Source organism: Calidris pugnax, unplaced genomic scaffold (genome assembly GCF_001431845.1).
Source record: "Calidris pugnax isolate Ruff unplaced genomic scaffold, ASM143184v1 scaffold20, whole genome shotgun sequence".
Taxonomy (NCBI): Eukaryota; Metazoa; Chordata; class Aves; order Charadriiformes; family Scolopacidae; genus Calidris; species Calidris pugnax.
This window is the reverse complement of record NW_015094510.1, coordinates 26,674,474-26,692,164: the sequence shown is the minus strand read 5'-3', so window position 1 is coordinate 26,692,164 and position 17,691 is coordinate 26,674,474. Positions and strand designations below refer to the sequence as shown.

Here is a 17,691-nt window from a genome sequence, read left to right as displayed (position 1 = left end):
GCAGCGATGGCGGCCTGAGGAACGCCGGCGGCTGCCCCTACCGCCCCCTCCCGGCCACTCACCCGCTCCCGAGGGTGTCCGCCTGCGCCGGCGCCTCGTTTGAGCCGGGGCCAGAGCCGCAGCTGGCGGCCGTGGTGCTGCTCCGCAGGCAGCCGGGGGGCGGCCTTCCTTCCTCTGAGCCTTTCACCACTGCGGTGGTTGGCGCGGCTTTAAAGCCATCCGCCGCCGCCGGTTCTCGCCAGGTTCGCGCGTTCTCCTTTCATCCCTCCCCACCTTCCGCGGGGTCAGTCGCGGGGACGCGGGCGTGAGTTGTAGAAGTTATTACCACAGATACAGAAGTGTTAAGGTAGGATGTACCTCACGTTAGACATCCATAGGTACCCAGTGACGTTAGATCTTGAAATCACAGCAGTGTCGTGAGTTAGGTGCCAAATGTTCAAAAGCTGCGAGCATTTAACTTTCAGTACCCGCCTGACCCCCAAAACTGTTTTTGTCTGGCTCTGCTGACCAGCTTTTCTCTTTGAATTATGCATTGTCAAGTTGAAACAAGCTCGTTTTCATGCACAGAGACAGAAGTTGAGCTGCACCTTAGATAGTTTCAAAAGACTATAGAAGATTTTAAAGTACCTTCCCCATTTCAGTTAATTCACTGCATCTCTCCCTTTGGGCATTGAAACTCATCTCCCTGTTTCTCACGTGCAGGCACGACACACTTGTATGGTACCTCTTGTCATTTAATACCGCCCAAACCCAAAAACCTCAGAACTGTCTTCTCCACTGTGTTTTTCATTCCTTCTTTAGAAAGTCCGGTAATTTGTAAAAAGCATTTTCATACTGTCATTCTATTACCCCTTTGTCATTGACAGGTCTTGCCAAAAAAGGTCTTTATACCAGCACAGAAGACTGTTCCTCATGGAAGGCATGCAGATCCAGTCACAGCACCACCGCTGCTGTAACGTGAAAGAAAAACAAAAAAAACCCCAAACAACCCAAATCTGTTTCCCCGCATTGCTGCGAAGTGACAGTTATCTACTGAGTGCAGTAAGAAACCTGGCTTAGATTCTACAAAGAAGTGGCACTGAAGTATTTTTTTCCTATTTTGTACACACTTGTAAAGCATTTTACATGGCAAGTGTTCTGCAGGGGGCTGCTAAGGAAAGGATAGAGGAGTCTGGGCAGACACTTATCTCAGTCCAGATTTCCCACAGCAACAGTCCCTGCCGTGATGAGTGATTCCCCCTCACTGGGAGGTCACAGAGATCATGTAAGGGCAGGGTGGCTGTGTGGGGGCTTGGGAGGGGGGCAGGCAGGGTGACATTATTTAGGTTATGATATCAGATACTACTTGGCAGCAAAGACAGCTCAAGACCTTGCTTGAATCCATGTTACACGATGGTTCTAGAAGGAAAGCTGAGGAGGAGCTGGAGTGACCCTGTAGGAAGGAAAACAGGTTACATCTTGCAATGCAACTTCTGTGGGATGTGAGGACAAATGAACCACAAATACAGGAACACCTGTGAAGTGCACCCTGCAAAAAATTTCTTAGTAATAATTAGGTTTTATTGTTTCCTAAGCTTTTTTGCAGAAATGTATTTCTAGTAAACCTCTCTCCCCTGTCCTTTCACTGACAGCAATGACAATGGCACCTCCAAGACTTGAACCTGACAAGAGAGACCACTGCTACTTTACTGATAAGTTTCCTAGTGCTCTGTGTCAAACCAGATCAGGAACAGAGCACAAAACAGTTTATAAAAACACAGTTCTATCCTGGTAAGTTACAGCAACCTGTTACTCATAAAGCTTTTGTGGTTTGGTATTTTGAGTTTTTTTTCTTTTTATTTTATATTCTACTGTATTTTTTCTATACTAATGACTGTCTTTTGAGTCCTCCTCCTGTAACACAAACCATAGCCATGTGAAAAAGTATCATCAGTTTTAACTAATATGAAAATAAATTATTAAATTCCAATTGTAGAACCTCCGCTGTTGCCATTAATTCTAAGAAATTTTTTAATAGCTTTTTCCCCTGAAAAGGCTGACGTTTTTAGGGCTGGCAAACCAACCGCATGTTTCATTTGGAAGGCAGCCAAGCACACAATGCTTTACAACCATACAAGGATTACTTCTAGTTAACATCAACATAATCCTGCTTTTGAAAATGAAAAAAATAACAGAAGTGGAAATACTCTACTTGCATAACAACCTGCAACATCTCATCTACACAAGAGAGGCTTCCTGCACTTTCTCTTTCAATACTGAGCTGTTCTACAGGTGCAGAATAAAAGGTGTGTGAGAGGCCCATGGGGTGGGTTTGTGGGCCAGCTGCCTCACAGCTTCCCGGGTCACGCAGTAGGACAGATTACCAGTCAGCCTTCTGAAAGCTTGCAGTCGCTCTCTGAATTCAGGTACAGCAGTAAGTTTTCATCCTCAAACAGTTCACGGACTCCCAGCTCTTTCTCCATTGGAGATGCAAAGCTTAGAAATATTACAGTGACACATGACCACAGTGACCTTCTTCCTATTTTGCCAGGCTTTGTGGATCCCTTGTTAGTAATTCAGGGACCACAGGGAGAGTTTTCAGGTTGAAAGGAAATTTTTCAGATTGAAAAATATTCTATTTAAGTGACACGAGTCACTTAATACCATCCAGTAGTATTGACATCTTAAATGGATTTTAGGATTTAAAAAAAAAAAAAAAAAAGACACCCTGAAACAGAATTACTAGCATCCATATCTTTGTACGTTCTAATATCCCCATTTATTTTACTCTGCCATAGTGCCCGATTCATGGTGTTCTCTCAAAAAATGCCCTGAGATACATGTTAACATACAAACTTGATGGAATCTTCCGGCCAGAACCTTCTCATGGTTGTTTTTCGCTTTTTCCCCCCAGAGATGTAAGCACTCTGCCATCACAAGAAGCAGGAAGGAAAATATATAAAATATATTTAGCAAAACCAGTAAAATTAAAGTGGAACAGAAAATGCAGTCAAGTAGCAAACATTATGTACAGCAGCAGATTTTACAATTTTTCCTACACACACCTCGGCACTTATATCACACACTCTTTAAGGAAGAGGAAGAAAATAGAAATACGCTAGTGTTCCAAAGAAAACATTTTTTTTCCTGAACAGTAAATGGGGTTTATCACTGTTTTTTGTTTTTGAACCTCCAATTCAGACTATATATACCTCTAAGAAAAATAAGAGAAGGACACAATTTTCTCAGTCCCTAGGGTAAAATTACACTGTCCTCCTTTTACAGACTATTCTGGTATCTTAAATAGTTACAGGATTTAGACATTATCTGGCCATCTTAAGGGATGTAAGTAACAAACATTTTAACCAAGATACAAAACAGGTATCCGATTTTTCCAGCTTTCCTGAGGCTGAGTGAATTGATTAAATACATGTGCGCTTATCAAAATCCATGATACAGTACATTTTTAACAGTAGTTTGTTAAGAAATCATGAAAGTGCATAACAGCCTAAAAGCAGGCAAAAAGTACTTCCGAAGAACAGTCTTTCTTTAAAGTGGCAGAAGAGTGTTAAGCCTTCCCCAAAGCAGTGTTGATCTTGTGTGAGGACATCAGTGATCTTCCTAAAGACTCCACAGTGTGGTGGTGGTGGCTTTTGGCTTTGGGTTTTTTTTTTTTTTTTCTGAGTTACAACAATCATTTGAATGAGCAAAAGACCATTAGAAGTTTTGGTGCAGTCCTACAATTTAAAGCAAGTGTCCTGACAACTTATTAAACCAACTTACAAGTGAGGCTTTCAAGTCAATACTTGTGTTGGAGTCTAGTGATGACTTTCATTCAGTGAACACCAAACACAGAGAACGGAAGCTGTTGGAATACGCCACAAACCCAAACTGCATCATCCAAAACAGTAAGTTAAAGCAAATCAGACATTCACACCTTTGCAACCACAAACACTAGGCCAGACACAGAGGGGTAGAAAAAGGGAACTACTTCACACCCAAAGCTCTGCCTTACTCTAACTTGCAAAGGCAACAGAGTGTCAGAAAAATCAAATCCGAAAACTTCTCATGGATGTTAAAGTGAAAACAGTTGTTCCACCACATTCAGATATAGATGGGAGAAAAACTAGTAATGAGTTATGTATCAGTCACAGGGGGTAACTTGTGTTCTCTCTGGAGATGGAGAGCTCTGGAATGTTTCCCCAAATAAAGAAGAATTTATTATTTAATTAACAAAACTCGCACCAGTAGTATCACATTTCATACAATTCCAAATTAGAACTTTCTCTTTTCCCCCCAAAAAATGTGCTGATGAAATGGCAGGTTTTTACTAATCCCTGTCAGGATGACACAGATTATCAAGTTATGGGATAATACTTCCGTTATGGATTTTTCCTCTTACATATTGGCTTTTTTTTTTTCTCCACATAAGGTTGCAAACTTTTTACTTTCTCCCCCCTCCTCCTCCTCCCCTCTTCCAGTTCATACATGACCACCTCCTCAGTTGACCTGCCAGATGAATTCCACTTGGAAGGATGAGCTTTCCTACCTTTCTGCTTGTGATACGTGGCAAATCAATGAAGCCAAACAGCCCACCACCAACCCCACCACTCAGGACTGAAGCAAATGTAAGTTTCATAAAAGCAAAATCAATAGGTTTTGCATACACTTACACAAACAAGTGTGAATAAAGACTTCATACCCAAATCATTCAAGTTTATTCCAGACCTCATATTTAAGGTAAAGCAGAATAGTTCCATTTTCTACACGAAAGGCTCTTGGATACGCTGCTGTTAATCTAACCAGCTACTTTTAGGGATTTGCTCAGAATTACCTTAAATGTTTCTGTCCTTCTCCAAAATGCTCACTGAACTAAATCAGGCCAAAATAAATATATAATTGCAATAATTTTACCTCTGAAACCAGTAAAATTCTAGTGACGCATATGGCCAAGATGTATAGCAAGCTGTCACCGCCATAGTTGTTGCGTAGTTTTACTTTCAGGATTTGTGAAGCTTTTTTTTTTTTTAAAGATGTGAGCGCATGAAAGTAAGAGGCGAACAATAGAAAATAGCTGTAGCTTATCCAAAAGTAATTATAGTACATTAGGAACTGCTGCCTTTAACTGAACTTTTCTGATACATATGAAGTAACAAAGTAACATACTGATGGATGTCCTGTACATGGGAACAGATTATGGGCTTGGAGAACATTTCTGTGCCAGGTATCATCAGAAACTATTTAGATTAAATCTACACAAAAAAAAATTTCAAGACCCAGAAATCAGTGTTGCTTCTGGGTAGACAAACACCACCAATAACAGTGACCTGAAAAGTCATCATTAAGGTTTTTTTTTTGGAGCATGGGGGAAAAGATTTATTTGAATATATATTAGGGCTTTGGGCAACCTGCTCTAGTGGGAGGTGTCCCTGCCCATGGCAGGGGGGTTGGAACTAGATGATCTTTAAGGTCCCTTCCAACCCAAACCATTCTATGATTCACAGCTACTTTTGGTAATTGCAGTCCAGTGTGAGATACTCCTGTCACACACCTGATCTCATTGGTTTTTTTTTTCTTTTCTGTTGATGGACACACTCATGCCTTAAGTGCCAATGTAAACTAAAGTTACTTCATCAGCTTTCACTGAATGACTACATGCATTCATAACTAGCCAAAGAGCACAACATGTAGCCTGAAGTTCCATAATGTTCCTATTTTTGTTTATACTGTAAGGAGATAGAACAAATGCTATTTCAGGGATTCAACAGCGGTGAGATTTTAGAAAAATATTAAACAAGAATACACACAAATCACACATGGCCAAAACAAAATAATAAAAGTCTTTAGTGGAAAACAATTTTATCCTCCTCCTGCTTATGGATCTTCATAATACAGAAAGTGTTCATTTCAAAATTGAAAATTCAGTTGTGATAAGGCTTGATTACACAGCCACTTCCATTTCCCAAGTCTTATTGCAACAAATTGTGAAGTATTTTATGCAACTTTGTATCTTCAACTGTACAGGTAAAACAATACTTGAAATCAACTAGCACTTCAATCCCTGCATTTTTAATATATAAACTCAACATAGTACTGAATTATACATTTAAAATATTTACACACTTGACCAACAGCAGTACTAGCATTTATTGCCTTAAAACTGCATGTTCACTGCATGGAGGTTCCTTATTTTGCACAAAGGGAACAAATAAAAGAGGGTAGTATTTTTTCCTAATTATAAACTCTAGAATGGTTCAATGGGAAATTGAAACGTGCTGGGGAATGCTATTAGAAATTATTTTATCAATTTCAAGTATCAAGCGGTAACAGACTGGAAAAATCACGTGGGTAGTATCTTTCTCTTGAGGTTGGAAGGGTCTCCCAAATCTTTTCTAAGAATGGCTTAAAAGAACAGGAAAAGCAGGATAGGGAAAGGGAAGAAATGAAAAAGCAGCATTTACAGTAATTTACTGAGGAGAAGGCAATACCAGGGATATCTTATTTCTCAGTTGGTAGAGCCCCAAGAATTTCATATTGAAAAAAGGGTTTTGAAAGACAGCTGAGAGCTTAAGGCTCCAGAGCAAATGACACTTCATGATTTGTTTCATGGTTTGTGCTGGAAAGCATTAATCTCATTTACTGCAAAGAGGGCACAATCTATTAATATTAAAAACAAATTTGGGGGGAGTGGGCGGGGCTGGCTCTAAGTTTTATATCATTAGGCTTTGGTTGTACTGAGTGACTGGAACAGATACGGGAAAAAATGAGTCGTGTTTGTTCCTTGCAGAAAAGTGTAAAAAAACCAAATGAAAACCCCTACCACCACAAGTGGCGCCCTTTACAAGTAGAGGCACCAAAGCCTGAATAACTAGCAACTGTCCTCCTGCTATTTAGAGCAGAACTGAGGCACACTGGTGGGGAATCTTATCTTGGTTAAGAAGCAGCCACCATTTCAATTGGCTGCAATTGAAGTAACTACAATTTACAGCAAGCGTTACAGACCAGTTCTTGGGGAACACTGCACCACTGCTGCCTCTACTGGGCTCTGCAATTATGAAAATCTTCTGTTTTCATTACAGTAAATCTTACACCCCAACTAAAATTAAAATATTTAATATTTACATAGCATCTCAGATCCTCAATGCATTTTATAGGCATAAGCTGATCCTCACAACATCCCTGTGAGGTAGGTATTACTGCTGTATTAACAATGACACAGTTCCAGCCACTTGCCAATGGCCACAGAGGATCCAGTGGAAAAACTGATACAAAATTAGAGGAGCCTGGCTCCTACTCCTGCGCTTATATTCATCAAGCTACTTCCATAAAAAACACCCCTTCTTATGTAATTATTTAACCAAAACTGAAATTACTTGAAGTGTTTTACAAGATAAACGCTGCAATTTGTACTTTTTAATAATTTTGCAGATCACAAATTAGAATTTGCTTCACCTTTTAAACAATTAGACTCTAAATGCAGTCAGCAGACAACTGACTGCTCTAAGTGACCTTATTTCCTAGAACTACATGGCTTAGATATAAGGGGGTTTACCCAGGTAAACACTGGGGCTTTAGTGAGTGCTACACACTATTGAAGAGATGACTCTGATTCAACCCCTCTCTTCCAACTACTAGGACTTAGACATGCTGAGAAAACAAGTTTCTCATTCCTGAGTAAAACTGAGAGCCCTTCATCACTAAACAGTGGAACACAAACCTCTGGGCAATAAGTAGCAGATTCCGGCGGTAATTCAGTGAAGGTAATTAAGGCATAATGCACATGAAAGTGGAAGTTTCATTTAGCAGTTGTCCACTTCTCCCTGTCCATGTGAATCTGTGCTTTCAAGGTGGTCTTGGATTTCATGACCCAACTAGATGGTTGTGCTCGCCAGCATCGAAAATGGGAGGTTGAACAACAGAAAATTATCATGCCAGCATTAGAACTAGCTATTACAATGGGGAAGGAGCTGGAAAAAGGGGAAAGAAGCTACTTGATTTCTAGTCTCAGAATGAAAACACTGGAGCAATACTCTGTTTTAGCAAAAAAAAAAATTTAGACAAATGTATTTCTTACAATTACACCATGCAGCATTTGTAATTCACTTTGAGTTGCATTTTTAGAACCATTATTCACTTTGCACAGTGAACGGAAAATCAATGCAGTGATGCTATAAAAATTTCAGAACACTTATGTGGAGCCAACTCTCAATGTTCACTGAAAATTGTCTATGAGCCTTTCCTATGGACTTGAGTGAGCTTTTGCATTTAAATTTACAGCAACTGGATGTGCAGAAGATCACTGAAAGATTTTTTTTTTTTTTGGAAGGCATATAGAAGCCAAATAGTTTAGGTGGAAGCAGCCACCTAGCCAGCAGGAGTATGAATTAACAAAACTTATTCCCAGAACGTTTTGCAACGATTTCATACAAGTCACTAAGCAGAGACATCTTAGCATTTGCTCTAAAAGAAACATAAAATGGCATGAAAAGATCCCTGTTGGGAGAATGGAAGAAAAAATTAAGAAACAAGAAAGGAAGAATGTTGCCTAGCATAACATCAAGCAAAATTTAAAAAAAAAAAATCCCTTACAAGGACAGTTTCCCTTAAACATATAATATTAATTTTAAATGAATAGCAAAGGAAAGTTTCAAGCAACCTTCAAAAGTAGTCTTTGAAAGTAACTGTTCATACTTTAGCAAGTCTTAATAGTCAAAAGATGCTGCGCGTCTCTGCGTGTTACAACACAGGGGGCCTGATTAGAAGAGTAATGGGTATGCACGTTACTTTGTACCAAATACTGTCTCAGTTTGTGCTCCCATTTATCAATCAAAATATTCAAGAGGATTTCAAAATGTCAAAGTTAATAAATATTTTTAAATAGTGAGCCAGCTTTAGGATTTAAAAAATGACAGTGACAGAGCTAGTTATCAATGAAATGATGACTAAGAATATGAGTTTTTCAGTGAGATCCAAAAAACTTGAAGGTGTTTGCTACAATCTCTTTGCAGACTTTGACCTAGATACTTGACATCGAGCACATCATGACAAACCAGCAGCTCCTACTGCCACTTATGTTCCCAGGCTTTAATGCCCTTCACCTGAAAAAATGAGGTTTCAGAACTGCTGTCCTATCCAATGTGCAAGCTCAGAGAAACTCCAGAAGCAGTTTCAAAAACATAGCAAAACCCAGACAAACTTAAAAAAATCAGCCATCAGAACAGTTTTAAAACAGAAGGATCTGCCAGGATCATTATCTTTTGTGCAAGTGCACAGTCAAGAAATCTTTTAAAGAAATGCATTACAGTTTAAAGAAAAAATTGAGAGCAATACCCCTGTTCTAAAATACTATGCAAATTATCTTAGAAATAAAATACTAGCTGGGAAGGTACGTCATCTCACAAGTTTTATAGACACTTTTTAATGTGTAAATCTGCCCTATCCCAGTTTTCACATAAATTAAAAAAGTATAATGAAGAGATGTCATTTTTGGCCTTGTGGATCCATGCTTGAGACAGGTATGGATTTAACTAAAAAATAACAGAGCCTTAGGTCACTTATAGCACAGTATTACAGATTTGTGTATTCTAAAAATTCTGGCTATTGTGACTAATTTTGAGATGAATAGCTGAAGGATGGCACAGAGTTGCAAACATGATGCTATACATAGCCATGTAAAGGTGTATACTGTACATTTTATATGGATTTTAAAAACACATGGGAAATATTCAACAGGATAATCTAGCAGAGGTCTTAAACAAAAGGGCCCACTTCTGCCTCCGTGTATGTCCGTTAAAATCGATTTTACTAGACGTGCAGCATTTGTGTTTGCTTCAGTTTTCCCCGGCTCACAGCTGGAGACAAAGCAGGCCTTGCTTTTGTGTTCATGTGCTGCTCTCCCTTGTTGGTCCACTATACTCAGGGCACTATAATCTGCTGTTGCAATAGCTAAAGTGCTGATATCAAACACCGAGCAAGAGCAGAGCAGCTGGGAGGGCTCTGCAGAAGCGGAGCTACATTCAGCACAATCAAAAATCCCCCGCGGCACTACGCATCCCAATTACCTTTCTCCACTCAAGTCAAACAAATACGGCCCTTGAGTAACAGGGTTTGATGCCCCTGTTCTAGCATAATTGTTTTAGCTAATGCCCCAACTTTAACAAGTTTGCCAGTAATTTACACCTTTTGAGTTGTTATTGCTTAAGCAAACAGTTCAGTGTAGAAATACATTGCAGTTGCGTGCAACTTGGGTATGAATCAAAACAGATACTGAAAGTAAAACTACACGTGAACCTTGCATTAGACACTCATTCCAAAATGACACGTCAACATGAAGGGCTGTAACAGGTACACAGCAGCTTAATGCCAACATCCTAAACCAACTCTGAAGAGTCAAACCTTGCCTTAAATTTCTTATCTAAAGTATATGAGCTTTTTTTTTTTCTTTTAAATTAAGGCAATGAAATGGCTACAGTTCCTAAAGTTCATTTTCGGGGAACAAAAATATACACCTTTTTTCTTCTGAACTTTAGGCAGCAGAACATAATGTAAAGACCTGCACTGCATTAAACATGCAACGTCAGGTTGATGTAGAAAACCAGAACAAAACACAAGTTAAAATACCATTTGGTTTTTCTTCCCCATTGGAACACAAACTCAAACTTTAAGAGAGGAAAAATAAAGCTTAAAACCAGCTAAACTGTTTAGAGCTTCGTACGTATCTGCATCACACTCTAACATGATTTTGGGTAGAAAAGAAATCTGTATGTTTATCTGGCCACTCATATTTTAAACCAGTGGGGGTGGGGGGGGAAGGCACTGAATTTATTTTTCATTGTGCCCATATCTGTTTGCACATATATGGAAAAAATTTAAATTCGATTTTTCTGTTCATTCTCTCCCACACACAAGTATGACAGATTGCAGCTAACATGTAATAGCAGAAGCTGATTCAAAGTTGACCTCTCCTATTCCATTGTGTTATGTTCAAACTTCCAGGCTCTCTAGAATCTGAGATGGCTGCAAAGAACCCAGAGACAGGTACAAGATTTAGTCAGCATTCAGCATTTCTCAGTGCATTTTGCAGAAAGGGTCTAAATTAGGCATAGAGTTTTGTTGTTTATTTTACACAGAGAAGTCCACCGACATTTGCCATAAATTCTTCTAAACTCTTTAAGAAGGCCATCTTCTGCTTACGGTCCAGTGTAGGAGGAGTGCTGCTTGCAGTAAGCTTGTTGAAGGCATCTGCTAACCGCTGGTAAATTACTGGATCTTGTTGAGTTGATAGCAATGTTTCAACTAGCTCTGAATATTCAGCCTGTTAAATAAACAAGGATCTCATTAGCTTAAAAATAATACAATATATACAACTTCTCCCATCAAGACAAAATTCAGAATCAACTCTGTGACAGAAAACTATTGGTACCTTTCCACCTATTACCCAGTTTCACTGACTGGTGTACCAGAAGTGACTATGGATCTGCAGCTTTTCACCTACCTCTGAACCAGATAAAGTCCTTCAATCAGACCAGGGTTTTAGTGAGGCTGAAGAAGCCCTTAGAGCTAGGTACGGTTCTTGGCAGTGCAGAGTAAGAAGAAACTTTAAGGCACTCCCTTCCAAGTGCCCTCTGGCTCTTCCTTAGCATAGGCTTACTCCTGCAAACAAACCACACTTCTCTGTCTTCACTCCTGCCCCACATTTGGCGTGCCCTACCAACCAGCCTTGGCTACAGTGACATGGAAGAGAGGAGGTTGAGGACCCTTTGGAGAGCAAGGAAAGAGGGCAGCCAAGTACAGACCCTGGATATCAGGAGAGCAGATTTCAGGGGACTGGTGGATGGGATTGATCCTATGGGAGAGAGCTCTGAAGACAAAAGGAGCTCAGGAGAGCTGACCAGTCTTTAGGGACAACCTCTTCCAAGCAGAAGAATGGCCTGTCCACATACTGAGGAAAACAACATAAACACATCAGGACACTGACCCAGCTAACTCCAGGGCAAGGAGGACACATGCAGGAGATAGCAGCAGGGACAGTTACAAAGGAGGAAACAGAAACACTGGACAAGAACAATGACAGAAAAGCAGAGTTCAGCTACAGCTGAATTTGGCAAAGGCCATCAAAGACAACAAGAGCAGCTTCTACCAGTACATTTAGAATAAAAGAAGGAACAGGGAAAACGTGGCTCCTGCTGCTGAACGGAGCAGGTGATTTAGCGATAACAGTCAAAAGATAAGGCTGAAATACTCAATGCTTTCTTTGCCTTGGTCTTCACTGACAGGTTTTCCCCAGACCTTTATGACTATGGACAGGGTTCGAGGAGGAGAAGAACTACCAGTAGTAAAGAGGATCAACCCAGGGATCTGGAGAGATCTTGTTGCACTCAATCTCATGAGACCTGCCAGAATCCATCCAGGGGTTCAGAAAGCTGGCTCGTGTCATTACAAGGCTGCTCTCTATCATCTTTGAATGACTAAGAAAATCACGAAGCAAGTACTCCCGGAAGCTACCTCTGGGCACGGGAAAGAGAAAGGGACTGAGAACAGCCAGCAAGGATTTACCAATCTGTCGTCTTTGATGAAATGACTACATCTGTGGATGAGAGGAGAGCAGTGGATGCCTGATGTTAGCAAGTCTTTAGCAGTCTTGCACAGCATCCTTGTAACCAAGCTGGGATTTTATTGTCTAGATGAGTGACTACTACATGGGTGAAAACACACCTGTATCATCACCCTCTAACGGATTGCCATTAATGGCTCTCATTCCACCTGGATGTGGAGTTACAAGTGGCCCTGAGGGCTCTCATCTGGACATTGTCCTGTTACATATTTTAGTCAGTGACCTGGAGGAGGAAAGGAAATGCACTTTCCTCAAGTTTGTGGATGAAACCAAGCTGGGGAGAGCGGCCAATGCATTCAAAGGCAGGACTGACATTCAGAGACATCCAGTCAGGCTGAAGGAACGAACTGACAGGAACCTCATGAAATTCAACAAGGACAAATGCAAAGTTCTGCAGTGGAAACAGACTAACCCCTTGCAACTACATGGACTGGGAACTGACAGGTTGGGGAGCAGGTCTGCTGAATAAAGGACCTGAAGGTCCTGGTGGACAGCAGGCTAAGCAAGTCAGCCCTGTGCCTTGTCAGCAATGAACACTAGCAGCATGCTGGGCTCTATTTATTATTTGTCTTTACACAGCACTTGTTAGATTAGATGTGGAATACTGTGTCCAGTTTTGGACTCCTTAGCACAAGAAGAATATTGATAAACTTAAATGATTCCAGTGGTGGGCCACCAAGACTCTCTGGCAGGTACTGAAAGTACATAAATTATAAGGATAAAGAAAGCATTCAACAGGTTGCTCAGAGAGGCTTTGGATTATCCATCTTGGAAGTTTTCAAGACACAGATGGAAAAAGTCCTGAGCAACCTGATCTGAATTCAGTGTTGACCCCACTTTGATCAAGAAGTTGGACTACAGACCTCCTGAGGGTCCCTTCCAAGCTGAACGATTCTATGATTTGCCAGACTCACAGTAATCAACTGCTCTCCTTCAACAAGTGACTGGTTTTCAGGGTGTAAGTGTCTAAATGCCGTACCTGATGCAAACACACTAAAGTGTAGAACGCTTCACCTGCCGCAGTCGTCATTTCTGTGTTGTGCTTCTGAAGTACCAGCATATCAAAGACCATCTGAAATCACAAAACAGAAGTAGTTACGGAAGTGTAAACTTAACTTTTTACTTTACCAGCATTTACCGCTGAACCTCTTATCTTCATTCTGATAATAATAATGAACATGCATTTACAAACATCCAAGTTTGTTTTGTTGCCTTTTTTTTCCAAATTTAGGTATGAGTAATTGGATAGACAAGTTCTTTTAGAAGTCAGGTCTTGGCTTAACAGCACAAATCATATCTCAAAGCACTGAAACCTGTTGTTGATTTATATGTGCTCTTCAGAGAGAAATGGCATCTCTTGTATTTTTCTCCAAAGTTGCAGTTATGCCAGAGAAATAATGAAAAGAGCCTTTGTTCTTCCAGAATAAAACAGGGAACTTTTCCCTCAAGGTTTGGAGACTCCTACAGCTCACAGAAAGCCAAGAAGGGAACAGATTAATAAAAGCGGTATTATAATTTTAAGTGGAAATTTAGAGAAAAGGCAGAAAGCTATGTTAACTTAGAAGAAATACAAAACCAAATGGAATTATTTAAGGTGTTTCTCATTCTCTCAGCTTGGCTGATGCATGGTTTTAATGAGCAATCCCCAAAACTTCAAATGTCAGTTTGGTAAGAAAAGATGCCTTAAGGAAAGTGGAAGTCTTTACAAAAATCAGAAGTACACAAGTTCTCCAATTACTTTGTTCCCAGTTAGCAGGAACCTGGTTGCTACTATGTCACTCCAGAATTCAAAGAGATAGAGTGAATGGTCCTAAAAGGAAAGTACTAAGAATGATACTGGATTAAGAAAATGCATAATTCATTGGATACATTGAATAAACGACAGCACTTTCTTTCTAGTTCCCAACTCTGCTCTTTTTTCTGCCTCTTGTTTGAGTACTCTACCCAGCCTTCAGTTCACACAATTCTGGAAGCTTTCTAATTCACAGCTTTCATATAAATGTAACCGCGCTGACATCGTCAATCAGGCTCATTCTAGAGCTCATGTGCAGAGCATGGATAAATATAAATTGCATTTTGAGAGGCTCAGGTCTTTTGTTGATTGGCATCAAGTAGTTTCCTCTCTCTTTGCCTCCATCCTCCTTTGTACTCTAGTCCAGTGACTCCAGTCCTTCATGCTCTTTCTTCTTAAACTGCCAGGTTTTTAGGTAACGGGCTGCTTCTTACTATATGCATGATCCTGGTTAAGCTGTTTGGTCTCTTGATGGTACCTGTATGCAAAAAACCAAAGTAACACGAAACACAGATGCCTTACCTTAAGAAAGTGCCTTGTTGCTAGGAAAAGGGTTGAATCTGTTTCTTGTGCTTTTGCACACTGTTCTGCTAACGGGGTTACCGCCTCCAGGCAGAGCTGGCAAACCTCTGAACTCATTCTGGTGACGGGCGTTAAAGAATCCAACTCAGATGTCAGTGAAATTGTGGTAAAACTTCCCAGTGGTGGAACGAGAAAATATTTTAAATGCTCATACGTTCCAAGATTTTTTTTTTTAATATAAAGGTGTTAATAAAAAAAATAAATTAAAAAAGAGAAAAAGCAGGGAAAAAAAAGAATTCCAGCTTTGTTGCCGCCTTTAATTAGCTACAAGCCCGAAGGTAACATAACCCTCTCTGACATAACATTTTCAGAAAGAGTCCCTTATGGTCAAGCTCATCTGTTTCTGACACGTGCCACAGATTAGTGAAAATGGTGCTCCCATTATGAGCGGGAGAGCCCATTGGCACCCTGACAGGAAATGCTCTGGAGCCAGCCCAGTAGAACAGCAGCGGTGTTTTGTGTTACCAGCTGAGAAACTAATTCAGGAATGGCTTTGCGATACCAGCTGAAGGCTTATGAAGTTACACACTCTGAAGTAATGGAGGAGGCAGGAATGGCTGCCAGAAAAAACTTACACGCTAAACCACTTAAAGGCTGCATTCAAGCAGCACGAGGCAGAGGAAATTCAGCTAATACCAGAATCTCAACAGACACTACAGAGAAATTCTCAGTCCCCAGACAGCAAGAGTTGATTACTGATATATAATTATACATACAAAAGATTGACAGAAAAGAAAAAAAAATGCAAGAAAAAAAAAATCAGATTTTTAACAGGTCCTTATAAAAGCAACTCAGATTTTTAAACAGTCCCAATCTCTGTAAAGGATACGATGACATCCCTAACTCCAGTGAGTACATGAGGCTCTTAAAGAGGTCCTCTGGAAGTTGTGGAATTTTCTCAGGGAATATCTCACAGATGAAAGTGATTAATTTGTAATATTGATTACACAGGGATGGAAACTGTTAAAAGAAAAACGTGGTAATTTTAGAATCAAATCTATAATTGTATTCTGACATAATTTCCATGTGGACAGAGACAAGTCTGATGCTTTCCACTGAAGAAGAAAAGACAATTTTAGTAGGCAACTTCATAGTCATTAGAATCACAGAATGGCTACAACTTTATTAGCAAACAGTGTGGTACAACAAAAAAAAAATTGCTAAAGCTAAACAGGTGATGGTGGGAGTCGAGTATCTGCTCTGTACAAATTCAAGGAGTTTTACTTTAGAAATGAGCAAGTCTAGTCCTGTGGGGTAAAAAGCCTGACGAGCATTTGGAGCACAACAGAGGGGAGGGCTCGTAGGGTATGTCCTTTGGCTCAGTTTCATCTAAAGCAGACATAACCCTCGTGCCCAGGGAGTGCTACCAGATGAGAAAGTGTGTTAGAGGGGACAACCCAGACACACTTCAGAAGCGCTCCCCGACTCAAAGCCAAGCATTAACACAGTGCAACGCAATGAAATCCTGCCCTTCCATTTTTCTGTTTTATGGTTCTACTGACAAGTTGCTCATGTCTATACAAAAGCCAGCTGTATTGTAAAAATAATTAAGAGTTACTACTTGCTCCCAGATTAATTTTATTTTTTAAAAATTTCACTCTTTATAATTCCGATGACATTTCTGAGAGCATCAGAAAAAGGATTCCACAAGCCACGTTTCACGGTTGGCTAATTGTTGACCTGCACAGACTCGCTATTAGAAGAAAAAAATTTTGTTTAGGCCCTTCAAATATACATTTTCTCAGCTTACAATATTCCTTTTCAAACGGTATCTAGATCTATGGAACAGTTATTTGCATTTTAAAAAGCCTAGAAAACTCAACTTACGGAGGTGGAATGCATATAGGAATGAATTCTAGGAATCCATTACTATAGAGCTTTCATATTCTAGCAACTACATGTAGAAATATACTTACCTTCAGCAGATCCTGGGACATTAGAGGCAGAACTAGATTAACCCCATATAAGACAACATCTGCTGCTGATACAGATCTATTTGTAGCTTGCCCAGGCTCATGTCCTCTAAATACTTCATCTGCAGAAAAGGCAAAAAATGTTTTGTATAAAAGCAGGATTAAACATATTGAAGGACAAGTCCCATTTCTTTATAATAAATGCATTTTTAAAAATAGGACTATTCCCCTTGCCCCAAACAAAAACATGAGGCACTGTATTAAAATAGAAACTTAGTGAGTGCAGGCTGCCATCACTCTATATTTATATTCATTAGGACTAAGCATTTCATAACCACGTGTAGCAGATGGCACGCTAAAACAGAACACTGCAGATACTCTGAGGGCTCCCTTCCATTACAGAACATTGCATTTGTTGCTAGTGATGGCTGCTTCATGCCTGCACACACAAACAGATAGTGAGCAATATATTACTGCATTTTTATACTTTTTATATATATTAACATATGTTTATATATGTTTTGTAAGCACAAGGAGAAAAAAAACTGGAAGACAATGCAGAAAATTCTACAGTTTAGATATTGCCAAATTTTCTCCAGTTACAGGTAAGACCTATATTTCCCATCAGCTGGCAGTGACCTTACTTTTGTAATTCCTGCACTGCGTTAGCAACAGCATGCAGACACCTTTCAAAGTACTTGGTCTCTGGGCATTACATTTAGGTAGGATTCACTTTCTTTAGTTCCATGGTAAGCATTTTACAGTGTTTTCCATGCAATTAACTTCCAACATCTGACCTCAAACAGAATGTG

General features: G+C 39.9%; 1 protein-coding gene across 1 annotated transcript in view; it reads right to left on the bottom strand.

The window, feature by feature from the left end:
• Positions 1 to 3,575: 3,575 nt before the first annotated feature.
• Positions 3,576 to 17,691, bottom strand: part of XPO4 (exportin 4) — a 62,747-nt gene continuing 48,631 nt past the window's right edge. The window contains exons 18-22 of the mRNA XM_014966065.1: positions 16,883 to 17,001; positions 15,796 to 15,926; positions 14,907 to 15,024; positions 13,572 to 13,664; positions 3,576 to 11,293 (exon numbers count right to left, since the gene is read on the bottom strand). Of these exons, the coding sequence (XP_014821551.1) occupies positions 11,096 to 11,293; positions 13,572 to 13,664; positions 14,907 to 15,024; positions 15,796 to 15,926; positions 16,883 to 17,001 (659 nt within the window). The 3' untranslated portion in view covers positions 3,576 to 11,095. The remainder of the gene's footprint in view (positions 11,294 to 13,571; positions 13,665 to 14,906; positions 15,025 to 15,795; positions 15,927 to 16,882; positions 17,002 to 17,691) is intronic.